We start from the raw sequence: 16,632 nt of genomic DNA on the forward strand, positions 1-16,632 counted from the left end.
ATTGCCAGAGCTCAAAACAAATCTAACAACTTATTGTCAGAGATCAAAACAAATCTAACAACTTATTGTCAGAGATCCAAAACAAATCTAACAATTTATTGTCAGAGATCCAAACAAATCTAACAACTTATTGCCAGATACCCAAAACAAATCTAACAACTTATTACTAGAGATCCAAAACAAATCTAACAACTTATTGCAAGAGATCCAAAACAAATCTAACAACTTATTACCAGAGATCCAAAACAAATCTAACAACTTATTGCCAGAGCTCAAAACAAATCTAACAACTTATTGTCAGAGATCCAAAACAAATCTAACAACTTATTGCCAGAGATCCAAAACAAATCTAACAACTTATTACCAGAGATCCAAAACAAATCTAATAACTTATTGCCAGAGATCCAAACAAATCTAACAACTTATTGCCAGAGATCCAAAACAAATCTAACAATTTATTGCCAGAGCTCAAAACAAATCTAACAACTTATTGTCAGAGATCCAAAACAAATCTAACAACTTATTGTCAGAGATCCAAACAAATCTAACAACTTTTTGCCCGATACCCAAAACAAATCTAACAACTTATTACTAGAGATCCAAAACAAATCTAACAACTTATTACCAGAGATCCAAAACAAATCTAACAACTTATTGCCAGAGACCCAAAACAAATCTAACAACTTATTGCCAGAGACCCAAAACAAATCTAACAACTTATTACTAGAGATCCAAAACAAATCTAACAACTTATTGCCAGAGATCCAAAACAAATCTAACAACTTATTGTCAGAGATCCAAACAAATCTAACAACCTATTACCAGAGATCCAAACAAATCTAACAACTTATTACCAGAGATCCAAACAAATCTAACAACTTATTGCCAGAGATCCAAACGAATGTAGACAAGACCATTCGTCAGAGAAGGCCTCACCACTGACCTGCGGCCTCGCAACCTGTGAGCTGCGGATACCAATAGCTCGTTGCCACGTCAGATATCTAAGGATAACTCTGTATAAAAATAATTAGATTATCTCCCCTCGTCAGGTTTAATTCATTCCATCTTACTAGAAATGATTTTGAAGTAAGAGAGAAAGAGAGAGAGAAAGAGAAAGCTTCACAGTGAATGTACACTCTCCATATAACTTCTATATGTCTGGTACAATCTAATAACCCAGGAGTCACACAGACGATAAAGGGAAATAATACACAACTCGTCCACGATGTACTCCCTTTTAACGTAATACAAAATTGAAAAAAAAAAAATAATAATTTCCTAAATTATTTAATTCAACATTTAAAAAAATACTGGTATACCAGTAAGCCAGGAAGGCTTTTAAAAAGATTTGACTCGGCGAATTTAAAAATCAGATTTGCGCGTTAGCAACAAACAGGATTTAGTAACTAACAGACCAACACTTGAGTACATTTAACGAAGCGTTTCTCAAACCATCTATTGAGCAATGTACTGACTGACAATAAGTTGCGTGAAAGAGTTCAATTTATGTTTAAAGACACACACACACAAAATTCAATATCTTTTTAATTAAAAATACGTAATAAGTAATTATCATCAATGTTTTAAACATTTCATTTTCACCTATCTTTTAGTCTGTTTGAAAGTTGGGGATGCACACAAGATTTGTCAACACCTTTCTCCATTCCTCTGTGTCTTTTGTCTTGGATAGACTTTTAACGGAAGGCCCGTCCATTCTTTTTTTTTTTGTTTTCCCATCGCTTTCTGTCTGCCTCTTCTTTTTCCAGGTCCTGTTCTCAGAAGGAAGGTCTTTGTGGGCCCTAAAGACCTTATAATATTGTAATATATATATATAAATATATATATATTGTTACGATCTCCTCAACCAGGTCTTCTGTAAACACTGCACAACTCAACACATCTAACACAAGAACTTGACAACAAGAGTTTCAAAAAACAATGCGGCAGTTTAATAACTAACTATATCAATAGTCAATGCTACACAATTGGCTACACTAACTACAAATGCTTTCTCGTACTTACCAGAACAGCTTCGCTAAACAATAAAATGGTTAAAATATTTCTAATCGCAAAGATTTATTGTTGTCAGTCTAGATCTTTAAAATAAGGTGGCAAGATAACATAACCAATGAGGAAATGCTACAAAGAGCAGGGGGCCACGACATCCGCTATGTTATCAGCAGCAGACGCCTTGGCTAGTTTGGCGACGTTCATAGAATGCCAGAAGGTCGACTTCCACAAGACATTCTGTAAGGCGATTTAACAGAAGGCAGGAGAGCATCTGGTCGTCCACTTTTACGGTATACGATTGTATGCAAACGCGACATGAAGCTCTTTAAAATCGACACTGGCAGCTGGGAAAAGATCCACATGGAGAGCGAGCATAAAGGAGTTTGCAGATGCCATACACAACAGTAGTAGAAGGAAGGGCGAAAATGCAACAGCGCCTGGTGATTACATATGTCCAACCTGTGACCGCAGCTGTGTATCAAGGATTGGACTCTTTAGTGAGACAAGAAGTTGCAAAGAGAAAAGATCGTCTCTAGAGACTAAAAATGCCACAGAAGTCTAGATCAATTACATATTTAATTACGTGACTGATCCAAACTAATTGATACAAATACACTTTAAAAAAGTTTGAGTATTTTTAAGTATTTCTAAAAATGTTTTTCTTGGTTTACTTTTTTAAACCTAGCTGATGGTGGTTGCAGCGCCTCCCCAAACCCCCAAATGGCTAATAGTAGCACGAATGAATTGTTTTTGTTTATTCGTCTAGGCTAGCGTCACAGTTTTAGAAACACTGACTTAGTGTGTGATTTTTTTCAACAACTTATTATTATTGTACTAGTTAGATCCAACGATCTTCTTAAAATGAATCGCTATTGCGTTTGTTCTGGGAAATACTGATCTAAATGGCTTCCGCATTTCGGAACGTGTAGGTGGAAATGAGCCGCGCATGCGTAATACCTGCCATTGTTTACAGTATAAATAATGTCTGTCCACTTTGTGAATCTAGGATCTTAATGTACTGAAGGTCTTTGCCACTTGATTGCTGTGGTGTAATTGACGGGTACGGATAGGCAGGCCTAAGTGTAAGTATAATTTATTTTAAACGACATTCATTTTAATACATTTACCCGAAGACCAAAGCGAATAAGAAATATTTTAAATAGCTTTTTCCTAAAACAATTATTTTGCTTATTTGTTTTACCCTAACCATGCCCTATTTACAAAGCTTATATCAACTCACCCTGTCTGTCTAGAAAAAGTTTGTACACATAATCTCTCGCACACCCAATCTCGGATCAAGCTGCTATTTGGCACACTTATTTCTTTATCTGACAACACAAGAATCAATAAAAAAAAAAGCAAAACCAAATAGGTAATTAATTCATGGTAATTAATTATTTTGTTTGATATATCGAACAAGGGAAAGAGAAATTGTACTGATGTGGTGAATTAGTCCCCTTTATACTTTGTAGCGAGAAAAGTGTGAAACTAACAATAGATAACTATAAAGCTTTATATTTTCATAAGCACTTCGTAGCATAGTGGTTAACATATTAGTTAAAAAAAGAAAAGCGATCACCCAGATACCCCCTTCTTTCTCCCGCCACCCCTTTGCCAACTGGTCCAGACAAGTGAAAAGATCATAGCGTAAAGCTAAAATCATGAAATTGCGCTAAACAAAACAAAAATTGGTACACATATTTGTAATCGCACAGATTAATTATTGTTAGTTTTTATCTATTACAAATTTAATTACATGACTAATCCAAACTAACACAACTACACCTAATGTAAACTTTAATTTTATTTTCAACGTATTGTTTATGTTTTTCTTATTTAATGATTTAATTATTTTATTTCTTTACATTTTGTTTCTAGAAGTTTCATAAACATGGCACGAACGATCACCCTGCTAATGCTGTGTGTGGCCATTGGACTAACAGTGACACAAAATCCAGGGGTGAAGATCCGAGTAACAGCAAAGGGCGTTGATTACGGTATAGCAATTTTTACATAAATTTTTTTAGTAACACATATACAACGCTCCTCTATCGTCCCTCCCATCATATTTCCTTCCTCTCCCCCTCCCCACGTTCTATGCCTCCATCACTTTCTCCCCAAAGCCTCTCCTTACGTCACCCCTTCACATTCTCCCATCACCTTTGACCCAGGACTGCATTAATTTATTGTTGAGAATGTGTTCTTAATTTGCTTTTCCATATGACTATTCTCTCATTAAGGCAAGCTGGATATTACTAAGGCTTTGACCACGATTCCCAAGTTTAAAGATGTGTGCAGAATGTCACGTTTGTGACAAACATATTTCTCCACACCGGGCCGTTCTCTTTGAGTTTCAAATGTATGTCCAGCTATCTTTGTAAAAGTCACACCTGTTTCTTTCAGAGGCCATTCGCTGTCAGTTACTTTCCTTTTTGCCAGTTAAGACCAACGTGCGTCCGAGGACCTTCTGGGCAGTATCTCTTCTGCAACGTTCTTCTTTAATCACGACTCTACTAGTATATTACGAAAGACTTTATCTTTGTATACCAGCACTTAAGAAATACCGAATACCTACATACTTCCTAGTTCTAAGTGGTCAGCAATTGATCTGTATAATTGGATGCGGGATGGGTGGCTGGTCTTATTTGGTGTAACGAGGGCTAGATACTTGCAAGGCGGCGCCCATCCCTTTCCATGCCTGACCACAGCCGAGTGTTTAGTCCATCTTTGGACATTTCCGCCATGGCCGATGGCCTAAGTCGAGAAGGCCTTTCGCCCAGTGAATGAAATTCTAGCCAAGGCAAGGGACAGAGTGGAATGGAAGGTTGACAGATCGTGTGTGGTGCCCCAACGGTCCAACAGGATAGGTGAAGGTGAAGGTAATGTGTGGCTGAGTGACATAAATCAAGAAGAGGGATCAAGTTCAAATCCAAGCGTATCTAGCAGAATTACGTTTGCTGATTACCTCAGGGTAGCACGAACACATTCTCCCAGATACTCCCCTCCCCTACTGTTCATCGATAGAGACTGGATCAAGCTCTTAGCATGCTGAAGAGCGGAAGTTGAACACATCAAATAAATCAAAGATTTCACGCTGATGATGATCTCGGGGTAATGGTCAAGATGAGACACTGGTCAGATCAATAATATAAAGGTATTGTCTTCTAGTCCGAAGATTAAAGATGAGTGTGATATTTCACTTGACTACGCAAAGCCAGATGCTATATACACATGTTGTCATAACCGACGCAGACAAAGGCGTCTTCGAGAATCTAGTGTTATATATTATTATATTATTATTATTATTTGCTGTCTGTACCTGATATTTGTATTCTTTATGTAAATAGCTAATAAATGTTATTGATGTTTGTGTTATTTTTTTCTGAAGTTTCCTTTGATCTTTCTTCCATAGCTAAAAATGTTGCAAGAGCTTCGCTGGTCCCACTGCTGAATAACATACGACTAGATGATGTTGAAGGAAGACAAGGAAAAACGTCTTATAGGCTGCACAAGTGAGTCGGACAATGGTCAAAAATGCTCTTTCTTATGAACTATTATGTATGTTTTGTATTTGTTTACTGGTAGAGGTGTGGTACGAAATAAAATAGGATACAAATACAATTAATTGACACCAATATAGATCATGTTGCCGTGCATATATTTCTTTTTCAATTTAATCTCTTTTTCTACACAAATGTAAGTAGGACTGCTTCAAAAAGAAAACAAAATCATCTTTTGCCCCCCTTGGCGGGCAGCCTAGGCCACACACACATCCCAGACATTCAAAGGATTAGGAATAGGTTTCCGCTCCACAATGTACATGTATTAATTGATTGTATTTTGATGTTCTCTTTCCAACCTAAAACAGTTTCCGTACCAGCAATGTCCGAATACCAAACATCAACATGCACCTCAACCCTGGACAACGTGGACTGACCTTGAGCTTGAGAAACTTTGGTATAGACATTCATTTGGATTACAGAGTGAGCTATAGAGTCCTCTTGTAAGTCAAGTCTGCTTCTTTGTTTAAATCAATACTCTACTTAATATTAGATTCTACATAACAACACTTGTCTAGTCAGCTGAATGATTCTGATAGATTATTATTAGTTACTATCATGGGCGTAGCCAGGGGGGGGGGTTCCTTGGGGTTAAACCCCTCCCCCCCCCGAATTGAAATCCCCCCCTCAGGGGGAACGGAATTTAGTGACTGATTTTTGCTTTCATTTTGTTTATTTTAGGTGAGATTGTAATACTAAATCATCACTTACCAAGGCACAGCCGAGGGGGTTTTTAGTTAAACACCGTTTAGAGTTGAAAACCTCTCTCTTCAATATTATTTTAAAGCAAACTACAGTCATCAAATTCTATGATCGTAGCTAAATGGGGTTTTGAATTAATAAAGTGGGGCTCCATTAATAAAGTGTGATTAGTCTTCTGCCGAAATTGAAAAACATTAAATGTGGCTCAACAAAGATGGCTAAGACAGATTTAAGGAGTCAGTCATAGAGATCGGGTCTAAATCAAAGAAATCATATGCCGAACTGGGAGTCGAATCCTTAGTAAGGTTGTGACAGAGCGTCGAATGAGGTTTTGTGGGACATGTTCTCCGAAAAATGAATTACGCAAAATAAGAGTTGCGGAAACAGCTTGCCGGAAAATGCGCCGAACGGCGCGAGAGGGTCTAAGTCAGTAAGAATAGCACATTAGGTTTTTGAAATAAAACTTTTTAATAGCAAGATAATGCACTGTAGATACATCAGAAAATGCATTTTGTTGGCTTTCAATACCAGAAATAGTGCTCGCCCCGCGCTGGGGGAGCGCTGCGAGCTTCCATAGACCCCCTTGCTAGCAAGGGCGGGGAGTCTACAATAAATAATAAACGTCTTCCGAAAGGGTCAGGATGTAATAAAGATTAATTAGGTACACACACATACATACATAATTTTTTCCGCGGGGGTGGGGGGGGCGGGGGGAATTCCCCCCCCCCCGAAAAAAAATCCTGGCTAGGCTCATGGTTACTATTATAATATTTCTTTTATTTGTTAGAATTTTATTAAGAAACCATTACGTTGATTTGTTATATAGAACTAGTAGCTCTATGACATTACTATTATTATTACATGAATGTTATTTGTATGCCTAATCAAAACATAAACACGGACCCTTGTAGACTGTTCTACGGCCATAAACAATTATATTGTCAGTGTCAAGGTTGTTTTCTTCTCTAATATACGTATGTGTACTTCAATGCTGATTACTAAATGTAACCAAGTCCTGGGCAATACTGTAACGACACATTTAACGATAGAATAAAGATTCAGAATGCCGATTCACGGACATATAACATATAATACAGGCTCAGGTCTGACTAATGAAATATCCAGTATCAATTAGAATATAACAGCTCAATATCCCATAGACTGAAAATGACTACACAGAAAAGAATTAGAGTCTACACTTCATCTCTATCTATAACCAATAGTCCAACAGTCCTGGACTAAGAACTACTTTATTATGAGTTACATTCCATTAAAAAAAAACATTACTATCTAATTTTAATCAAAATGGTTATCACGTGACCGTTTTTTTCCGTTGTTTTATCAGTATTATCACGTGACCGTTCGTTTCGGTGAATGAGGTCCAACATAGGCTATCTCAATATTTAGATTTAAAGGGAATACAGTGAATGGATTAATGTACAGTTAAGACTTTTATTTTCCTTCCTGCTGAACTGGCTTCAATAAGAGCTTCTGTTTCTCTACAAGCGTGTCATGGTGACATTGTTTTACATTTCTTCTCAGTGCACGTTTAACGAACTCAGGAGGCGTGACGGTAAATTTTGGACAAGTTGACCTTACAGTCACCATCGGAATAGGTAACTATGATACTTCTTAATAAACATATTTAAATACTAATATATGGTTAATTTTAACATTTGAAGAAATAAGTAGCCCTCTATGTGTATAAAATATTTTAATTCCACGCTTTACTCCAGTGCGTTTCCTATAAAATTAACAAATTTTCCGTTGCTTTTTCTATAACAATTCATATATATTTCATTTCTTTTTCTATAGTAATTCACATATATTCTATTGCTTTTTCTGTAACAATTCTTATACATTTCATTGTTTTTTTTCTATAATAATGCAACTAAAAACTTGAATATTTATCTATACAGAAAGTACTATAAATGTTTAAAGTATATTGTTTTAATGGAGGATAATTAATGTTTTAATGTCGCCTATGATCAGACCAGTTTCAAGACACTAGCCCCAAGCTTGTAGCTAGAAGCTGCAGCGGAGACATTGGCCATTTTAATATCCACTTCCATGGGCGATTGGCCTGGCTGCTAAATCTACTGAGAGGACTTTTCCGTGGACAATTGCACAACTCTATAAGGAATAAGGTAAAAATAAAATGACGTTTGTTTGACTCTACTTTTCAGTTGCTCTCTTCTTTGTGGTATCTCTTTATAACTCATTCTCTTTCTTCCAATGTCACTCTTTTCTAACTCTTTTTTTGTCTCTCGTTTTCATTTTCTTCTGTGTCTCTGTCTCTGTCTCTCTCTGTCTTTTTCTCTACGTCTTTCTCTGTCTCTGTGTCTCTTTCTTTCTGTCTCTCTTTCTGTCTCTCTGTATCTCTGTCTCTCTCTGTCTGTCTCTCTCTCTGTCTCTTTCTCTATGTCTTTCTCTGTCTCTGTGTCTCTCTCTTTCTGTTTCTCTATCTATCTCTCTGTATCTCTCTTTTTGTCTCTCTCTGTCTCTCTCTCTTTGTCTCTGTCTGTCTCTCCCCTCTCTCTTTCTCTGTCATTCTATCTCTGTCTCTCCCTCTCCCTCAATCTCTCTTTCTCTCTCTCTCTCTCTGTTATAGAACTTTACTTGTGGGTACATAAGTACATTGTAATTCAGTTCTGGTGGTTAGGTTTTGATAGATGCATGTAAGAAATTAAACTAAAACATCTTGAACAGCCTGAATCCTCAATTGTGCTGTTTCAGATCTGTGAGGTAGTGGTCAATGCAGTCAACAACGACGCCGCCAACAAGTTAAGACGCATGACACGTAAGTGAGAGAGATGAACGAAGTCATGAATCACTTTACACTTTGTCAGAAAGACTGTTTTAACTCGAAGGATCGCATTGTCGTAGTAGCAATATGTCTTGTGTTATTTTGGCTACCGTTCCGATTTGCAAGGCTTTATGTCTATTTGGATGCTAAGGTCTAAGGTGTTTAGCTGTAGGTTCTTCCATTGCATTCGTAGCAACGAAAATTGATTGCGAAAGATGATGTAAAGGTCAAGGATCAATTTTTTAAAAAATGCTCATTCAAGTAATGACTTTTTTTCAGAGGAGACTACACATTTAAAAAAAAAAAGACATTATTTTAATTATTCTAAAATTAAAAATGTAACAACAGCTTTCTTTTTAAACCAGGATTTGTGTACATTTAATAATACGTTTAATGCAAATGTGATATAAATGCTATTAAAATAGTCCCCCTGTCGTGCTCATAAATATTTAATCTTACGCCAGGTTAAAAATAGATACAGTAAGAAGTCATATTTTCTATATGTGTAGTTGTATACTACGTACAATATCTGTAATGGGACAAAACCCTGTGAGGAAGGAAATAAATAGGAAAAGTTATTTTATTTTCTACTTAGAAATTGTATTTATAAATACCAATGAAAACCTACGTTGTGTATGTGGTGTTAAGTATAACAGATGTTTTCAAATATTCGTTTTATTTCTGTCACTAGTTGAGGCAGACATAGGAAACAATGTCGGTATTGACTACAGACTATTGGCACCCCTATTGTTTACGAATAATTACCTAGAGCTGCATCAAAAGGTAAGTCCCGAGCTAGTAGGATGTAGACACTCTTGTGTTTTTACAGACACACGTTTTAAGTGGACCATTTGTCACTTCTCTGCAAAACATTGTCCACTAACTTTACTGTACTTTTAATTGAATTGAACAGGGAACTGTCTTCTGGAAAGCCGCAAGGAATGACCTATTACCAGTCTCACCAGGCGCTGTACCAGCATGGGGGGATTACAGTAACATGTTTTACCTGTGGTTGACCGAGTACCCACTAAAATCACTGGCCTATATAATGCACACTCGTGGTCGTCTGCAATACTCCATGACAGTCAACACGGTATACATTATTGAACAAATCCTTTCACATTGCTGTAAATGATAGCTCTGTTTAATTGATTTAATTAGTTTCATTGTTGCTATGTACTGTTCGAAATAATAACCTTTTTGAGCTCTTTTTACAAGCTTATATCAACTCACCCTGTCTGTCTATCAATCTGTCTGTCTGTAAGTTCCGTTCAAAATTAACATCAACCATTCGGTGTCTTCATCTGTGTATCATTTATCTTTGTATGTGAACATTACTTAGACCTACAGCTCCACATAGTCCATACATTAAATGTGTTTATATTGTAGCTCCTAGAAGAACGTAGAGATTTTCTTAGCACTTCTTGTGACGACTCTCTCTGTGTAGGGTTTCTGATTCCAAAGGTAGGTTTTAAAAACAAAGGTCATTTTTTTTTAAATTAAACGCAATATTAAGTGAATTTTTTATGTGAACATATAAATAGAAATCGAATCATCTGATAACTTAAGCTCAGTAGTATCTGATAGATATAATTAAATTAAATTAGAGATACAGTTTGTGGGGAAAAAATGAAATCCAAATATATTTTTGTACATGTAAATAATTGGGCCTTAAAACACAAATACATTTCTAGTGAATTAAAATATTTATTATTTCTCTATATTTATCTCAAACAAACAAATATACTGCCTTGCATTTGAAGTAATTTGGTGTGTACTATATGTGTTTTTATCTGTGAATGTAAGTCAAAGAAAATAACATAACGTTAATTTGTAATAATATAATTAGTAATATTTTAAATTATTTTTATTATGCTGTAACCATCATTATTTTGGTTACATTCATTCTCTATTGGTACAATTCTGTCTCCTATTCAAAACAGTTGTCTGAAGAGTTTCCCAATTCAGTAGTGGCTTTGAATATAACTTCTAGAAAAATCCCAGACGTCAATATCACTACTAACGGTGTTGGTATGACATTTTACGGTACAGTGGATCTGTCCATCCCATCAGCAGGATCAGTGTTGGTCGCAAACGTGGTAGGTAGACTGCTAGGTCTCATCTTACTTACGATAGTTCTAGTCACTGTAAAGAATATATGAGGAACGAAACGTCTTCAAACTTCTTGTGGCATGTTTATACAGCTCAGACGTAAGTGTCCTGATTCCTTTCTATCACAAACGTTCTTACAGACACAAAAATAAGTTTCAATCATTTTCTTTTTACTAAATAAAACTAGAGTTTTGATAGTTCATAATCGTAAGTTTGATATTTAACAAAACGAAAGGTTATTACTTTTCTTCAGCCGAGTCTTTCCGAAGCCTACATTAGATAAGTGATAACCTTTACAAGTTCAGCCGAGTCTTTCCGAAGCCTACATTAGATAAGTGATAACCTTTACACCTTCAGCCGAGTCTTTCAGAAGCTACATTAGATAAGTGATAACCTTTACACGTTCAGCCGAGTCTTTCCGAAGCCTACATTAGATAAGTGATAACCTTTACACGTTCAGCCGAGTCTTTCCGAAGCCTACATTAGATAAGTGATAACCTTTACACGTTCAGCCGAGTCTTTCCGAAGCCTACATTAGATAAGTGATAACCTTTACACGTTCAGCCGAGTCTTTCCGAAGCCTACATTAGATAAGTGATAACCTTTACACGTTCAGCCGAGTCTTTCCGAAGCTACATTAGATAAGTGATAACCTTTACACGTTCAGCCGAGTCTTTCCGAAGCCTACATTAGATAAGTGATAACCTTTACACGTTCAGCCGAGTCTTTCCGAAGCCTACATTAGATAAGTGATAACCTTTACACGTTCAGCCGAGTCTTTCCGAAGCTACATTAGATAAGTGATAACCTTTACACGTTCAGCCGAGTCTTTCCGAAGCCTACATTAGATAAGTGATAACCTTTACACGTTCAGCCGAGTCTTTCCGAAGCCTACATTAGATAAGTGATAACCTTTACACGTTCAGCCGAGTCTTTCCGAAGCCTACATTAGATAAGTGATAACCTTTACACGTTCAGCCGAGTCTTTCCGAAGCTACATTAGATAAGTGATAACCTTTACACGTTCAGCCGAGTCTTTCCGAAGCCTACATTAGATAAGTGATAACCTTTACACGTTCAGCCGAGTCTTTCCGAAGCCTACATTAGATAATTGATAACCTTTACACGTTCAGCCGAGTCTTTCCGAAGCTACATTAGATAAGTGATAACCTTTACACGTTCAGCCGAGTCTTTCCGAAGCCTACATTAGATAAGTGATAACCTTTACACGTTCAGCCGAGTCTTTCCGAAGCCTACATTAGATAAGTGATAACCTTTACACGTTCAGCCGAGTCTTTCTGAAGCAACATTAGATAAGTGATAACCTTTACACGTTCAACAATAAGTTTCATGAAGTTCTATTTTGTTCCTCAGACTGTTTCCTTTAGAATACTGGCCAATGTTAGAAATGACCGTATCGTTGGTCACGTGAACAGCTTCAGGTAAGTAACCGACTTTAAAGCAAAGAGAACAATATATCTGCTGACTCAGTAGATCTAGAAAATCTATTTGTTGTTTAATGCTGGTAAACACCGTTGATACCACTGCTAACTTTCTCTCGCCCGTTCAAATTAGATAAACCTGTTTCATGTCTATCTTTAGCTGATCTAGTTATATACTGTACATCTCAATACAAAACTTGTACACAATTGAAGACACCTGGTTCTTTGTCTATTCTAATAAATCAAATCTCTGATTCGCATTGAGAACTATTAAAACAGTCAGTTTATCTAAACTCTTTGTTATAGCCTAGTAATTATTATAAAACGCACATATATCAATCCTGCAGGGCTTCTTCTGTAGTATCCCATAAATGATAAAGTATAGAAATCTAATACTACTCTAAATATCCCGCTTATAAGTTTCTGTAGGCCCTATATGTTGTGGTTTATATATATATTAGGAAAGTGTCTTCCAAGTAATGCTTATGTTTGAAACTTGTATTCCGTTGCAGCACTATCATTGAATCTCTTCATTCTGTCATTGGAGACGTAGATGTAAGTTATTGTCATTTCTTTTTGTGTGACATTTAGGCCAAAAACTATAAAGTGACAAAATACAATTTAGAAAAAGTCATATAGTCATTAGAAACACACACACATACGCAGTCCATAACAAAGTGTTTCCGTATCCTCCTGGACCTCAACGTGCTTGTCCGAGCGGTCAACAGAAATGTAATACGGGACTACACGTAGGACTGCAACAGTGTGTGTTTGCTCCTTTCAAAAATGTATTACAATAATCATCATGATATATCAGCCTTCAAACAAACTGTTTTATATTTTCCCTAGTTGACTGTCATCAACAATGCAATAGAGGAAGGCTTGACGTCAATAATAATACCCGAAATGAATGGTACGTATGTTCTGGGCAATAATCTCTCTGGCCCTAAAGTTTCTTTAAAAAAAAATATATGAAAAAACAAGTAAAATGAAATCTTAAATACGTCAAATATCCTTCTCCATCTTCCCTTATAATATTTAAAAAAAAAGATTATTTAAATTTTAATTTAAAAAATCGAAAATGCCAGTAGACAAAATATTTTGATAATAATGACTTCCGCTCCATTTTTAAAAGAGAATTGATACTACATTTAATTAGTAGAAATTAAAAGCAGTCCCTAGTTTGTACAATTTTATTCACTAATGGAGATTTTGATACATGGAGAAAACCTGGCATTTATACATACAAGACTTGTTGATAAAATATGTTGTTGTTTTTTTTTAATTTTAGGATAATATTGGTCCACATTTTAGCATTTTGTCTATGTAATTGTTAAATGTGTAGAATTCTTAACCTATGTTCTTTTAATATATATATATATAAATATATATATATATATATATATATATATATATATATTTGGCTTATATGTAAAGTAAATATAATCTTTCTCTTTTTAAACAAATATATATATTTGGCTTATATGTATAGTAAATATAATCTTTCTCTTTTTAAACAAATACACTTTCTTTACTATTTTAGCAGTTTGTATATTAGGAAACACTTAAATTTTGAAATATTTTTTAGAAAAGAAAAAAAAAAGCATAATTGTTTTTAAAATGTACATATAAATCATTTGTCCTATCACTGTAGTCTCCCCTGTTTTATTTCATTATTAATAATAAACAGTTGTAAAAATGGTGTGATTTCTGAAATGTGAATATTTCATATTTTAGTTTAAAATTAAATCTTTCTCTTTAAGAAAGCGAAAAGTAACTTTTGCATGATATTGGATTTTCATTATTTTCTCTTGTTTTCGCGATCTAAACGGAACGGACGGACGCACGTACAGACAGATCACATATTAGTGTCAGCTACAAACATAAAGCCCATCAGCAGTTCTTTTAGTTTATACACCGGATACACCAAAAAAAAGCGAGCTATTTATAGCTTTTCCCACCATGTAGGAACATGTTCACTAGTGCCTAATCTCTTCTATGGCCCACCCACGACGTGAGATTGATGTCATAAACTATGTCATTTCATTTACCTACATTTGTTTCAAGTTGTATTTTAAAGTAGGTAAGGAGCTTAAAGGTGATCTAATTGTATCTGGTTACGTAATGTATGTGTGTGTGTGGGGGGGGGGGAGAACTAAAACTTTTGGGATGAAAATTCTGGATATAGCCGAAATGTAAAAGCTAGTAGTAAAACATGGTTGTTGAATTGTATCTCCAGACAGTTAAACTGTTGTAGGTGTTTTGGTTTCTTTATACTAAACTTAAACTTCTTTTGAAGCAAACAAAAAAAGACTTTAATTCATCACTACAGCTTTCAATTCCAATGTGGATATGCGGAAGTGTAATGATGATCTGTTGAACATTTTAAAACAAAATGCAACTCATTTCGCAAATGCAACAAACATACGTCCTTCTGACGCTCAGTCTCCGACCTCACCAGACTTTCACCAGCCACTCAGGCTTATTTATAACCTCAGGGTCTTACTCGTGCTTACATCAGATCTATTAAGCAAGCACGAACACGCACACACACACTCCACGTCACTATTAACATGACCATGTGTGTGTGATTGTGTGTGTGTGTGTATGAGTCTAGGATCAATTAACACAAGTATAAGGACGTCTTGTAAATCTTAATCAAGAAATTGATAAACCAAATTACCGGGCGCGTAGTCCTAGGGTGAAAGCTAATAAGCTTTTTAAGGGATAGTACCTGTGCTCTGGATAAATGCAAGACTTTGCTATTTCGAATTTCAAAACAAGAATTTTTTTTAAAAAGTTTCTAAGGGGAAGAACTTCACACTTATAGCCGTATATCTAAAAAAAATGTAGGATTAATTTCCCTTTTTTGATCTCAAACTTTATCAATTAATTACCACTATTGAATTAACAAATTGGTCATTTTTTTGTTGATTCGTGTTTGGTAAATGGACAATGAATAATTTAAACTTGATCCGAGAATGGAAAGTGGGAGAGATAACGTGTTTCAAATGTGTACCAGACAGACAGACAGACAGACAGACAGAGTGATTTGATATAGGCTTTATAAATAAAATCATGCACCTGCTCAGTTTGACATTGAACTTTATCCGTCTGTATTTCCAGCTGTTGCTGATGTTGGAGTCAAACTTCCATTGATCAACGATCTTGTGTTTCAAAGGCCAAGTTTCATCTATCTAGACGTAAGAATTTATACGTTGTTCTATTTAAGTAAGAGTAACAATAAACAATAAACAACAACAACAACAGAAATACAGGCATTGTTTCCAAAAGTGTAAATCACAAAAAGAGCTTATCACAAAAAAAAAGTGCTTATCACAAATATAGCATCTATCACTAATAGAGGGTCTATCACAAATAGACGGTCTATCACAAATAGAGGGTCTATCACAAAACATAGTTTATTACAAAATGGTCTATGAAAAGTCAAAATCTATGGAATATCAGTAATTTTATCTTTAATCAATTTTGTTTTGCAGGGAGCCTTGATCATTGGCACTGACGTTCAGTATCAAGGAATAGTCTGAAAATAGAACCGAAATTGAGTAATTTTTATGGCATGCAAAATTTATCTTATTCTGGAGAAGTTGTAAAGAGTAGTTTTTTTTATGTAGAAATATTTCAACATTGGTGACTTACAGCCTAAGTACAGACTTAGTGCTAAATACTTACACGTGAGTTGTATTCGAATAAATTAATTAGTAAAAAGAGAGAAAAAAATAATGTGGTGAAATTGTCATGTTTATTTTGTTTTTTAAAACGTCAAATGGTAAAGCATATGTCAATAAAATTGGTTTACCTGTGGTGATTTTTTTTTTTAAATTGATTTTGACTAGCGTGACTTGTGTGCTATAGCATGCTCGGTATGGTCAGCTCTAATCTCTTTAGTGGACCTGTGGGGGAAGGGAGAGGTTTACTTGTGGCACAACACAGCTGGAGTCAAATTATTTTTTTTTTATTCTTGTCTGCATCAGGATTC

The 16,632-nt window shown here is 35.5% G+C and overlaps 1 protein-coding gene across 2 annotated transcripts; it reads left to right on the forward strand.

Annotated features, from left to right (window-relative positions):
• The first annotated feature begins 2,934 nt into the window (after positions 1–2,934).
• LOC106072537 (bactericidal permeability-increasing protein-like) lies at positions 2,935–16,457 on the forward strand. Of its 2 annotated transcripts, XM_056034256.1 has the most exons (16): positions 2,935–3,092; positions 3,889–4,007; positions 5,423–5,522; positions 5,879–6,013; positions 7,815–7,888; positions 8,265–8,419; positions 9,009–9,072; positions 9,770–9,861; positions 9,992–10,171; positions 10,468–10,542; positions 11,022–11,177; positions 12,565–12,632; positions 13,145–13,187; positions 13,482–13,545; positions 15,759–15,835; positions 16,133–16,457. In XM_056034256.1, exons 2-16 carry the CDS (start codon positions 3,902–3,904, stop codon positions 16,178–16,180), a joined length of 1,437 nt encoding a protein of 478 aa, XP_055890231.1. In that variant the 5' UTR covers positions 2,935–3,092; positions 3,889–3,901; the 3' UTR covers positions 16,181–16,457.
• The last annotated feature ends 175 nt before the right edge of the window (positions 16,458–16,632 follow it).

This window comes from Biomphalaria glabrata, chromosome 7, assembly GCF_947242115.1.
Source record: "Biomphalaria glabrata chromosome 7, xgBioGlab47.1, whole genome shotgun sequence".
In the NCBI taxonomy this organism is placed as follows: Eukaryota; Metazoa; Mollusca; class Gastropoda; family Planorbidae; genus Biomphalaria; species Biomphalaria glabrata.

What these genes read in the sequence shown, in the direction of transcription:
- LOC106072537 (XM_056034256.1), top strand. Translation starts at nt 3,902, where the DNA reads ATGGCACGAACGATCACCCTGCTAATGCTGTGTGTGGCCATTGGACTA. An exon ending in AGCAAAGGGCGTTGATTACG is followed by an intron (nt 4,008 to 5,422) that starts GTATAGCAATTT and finishes TTTCTTCCATAG; the next exon opens with CTAAAAATGTTGCAAGAGCT. An exon ending in ACCTAGAGCTGCATCAAAAG is followed by an intron (nt 9,862 to 9,991) that starts GTAAGTCCCGAG and finishes TGAATTGAACAG; the next exon opens with GGAACTGTCTTCTGGAAAGC.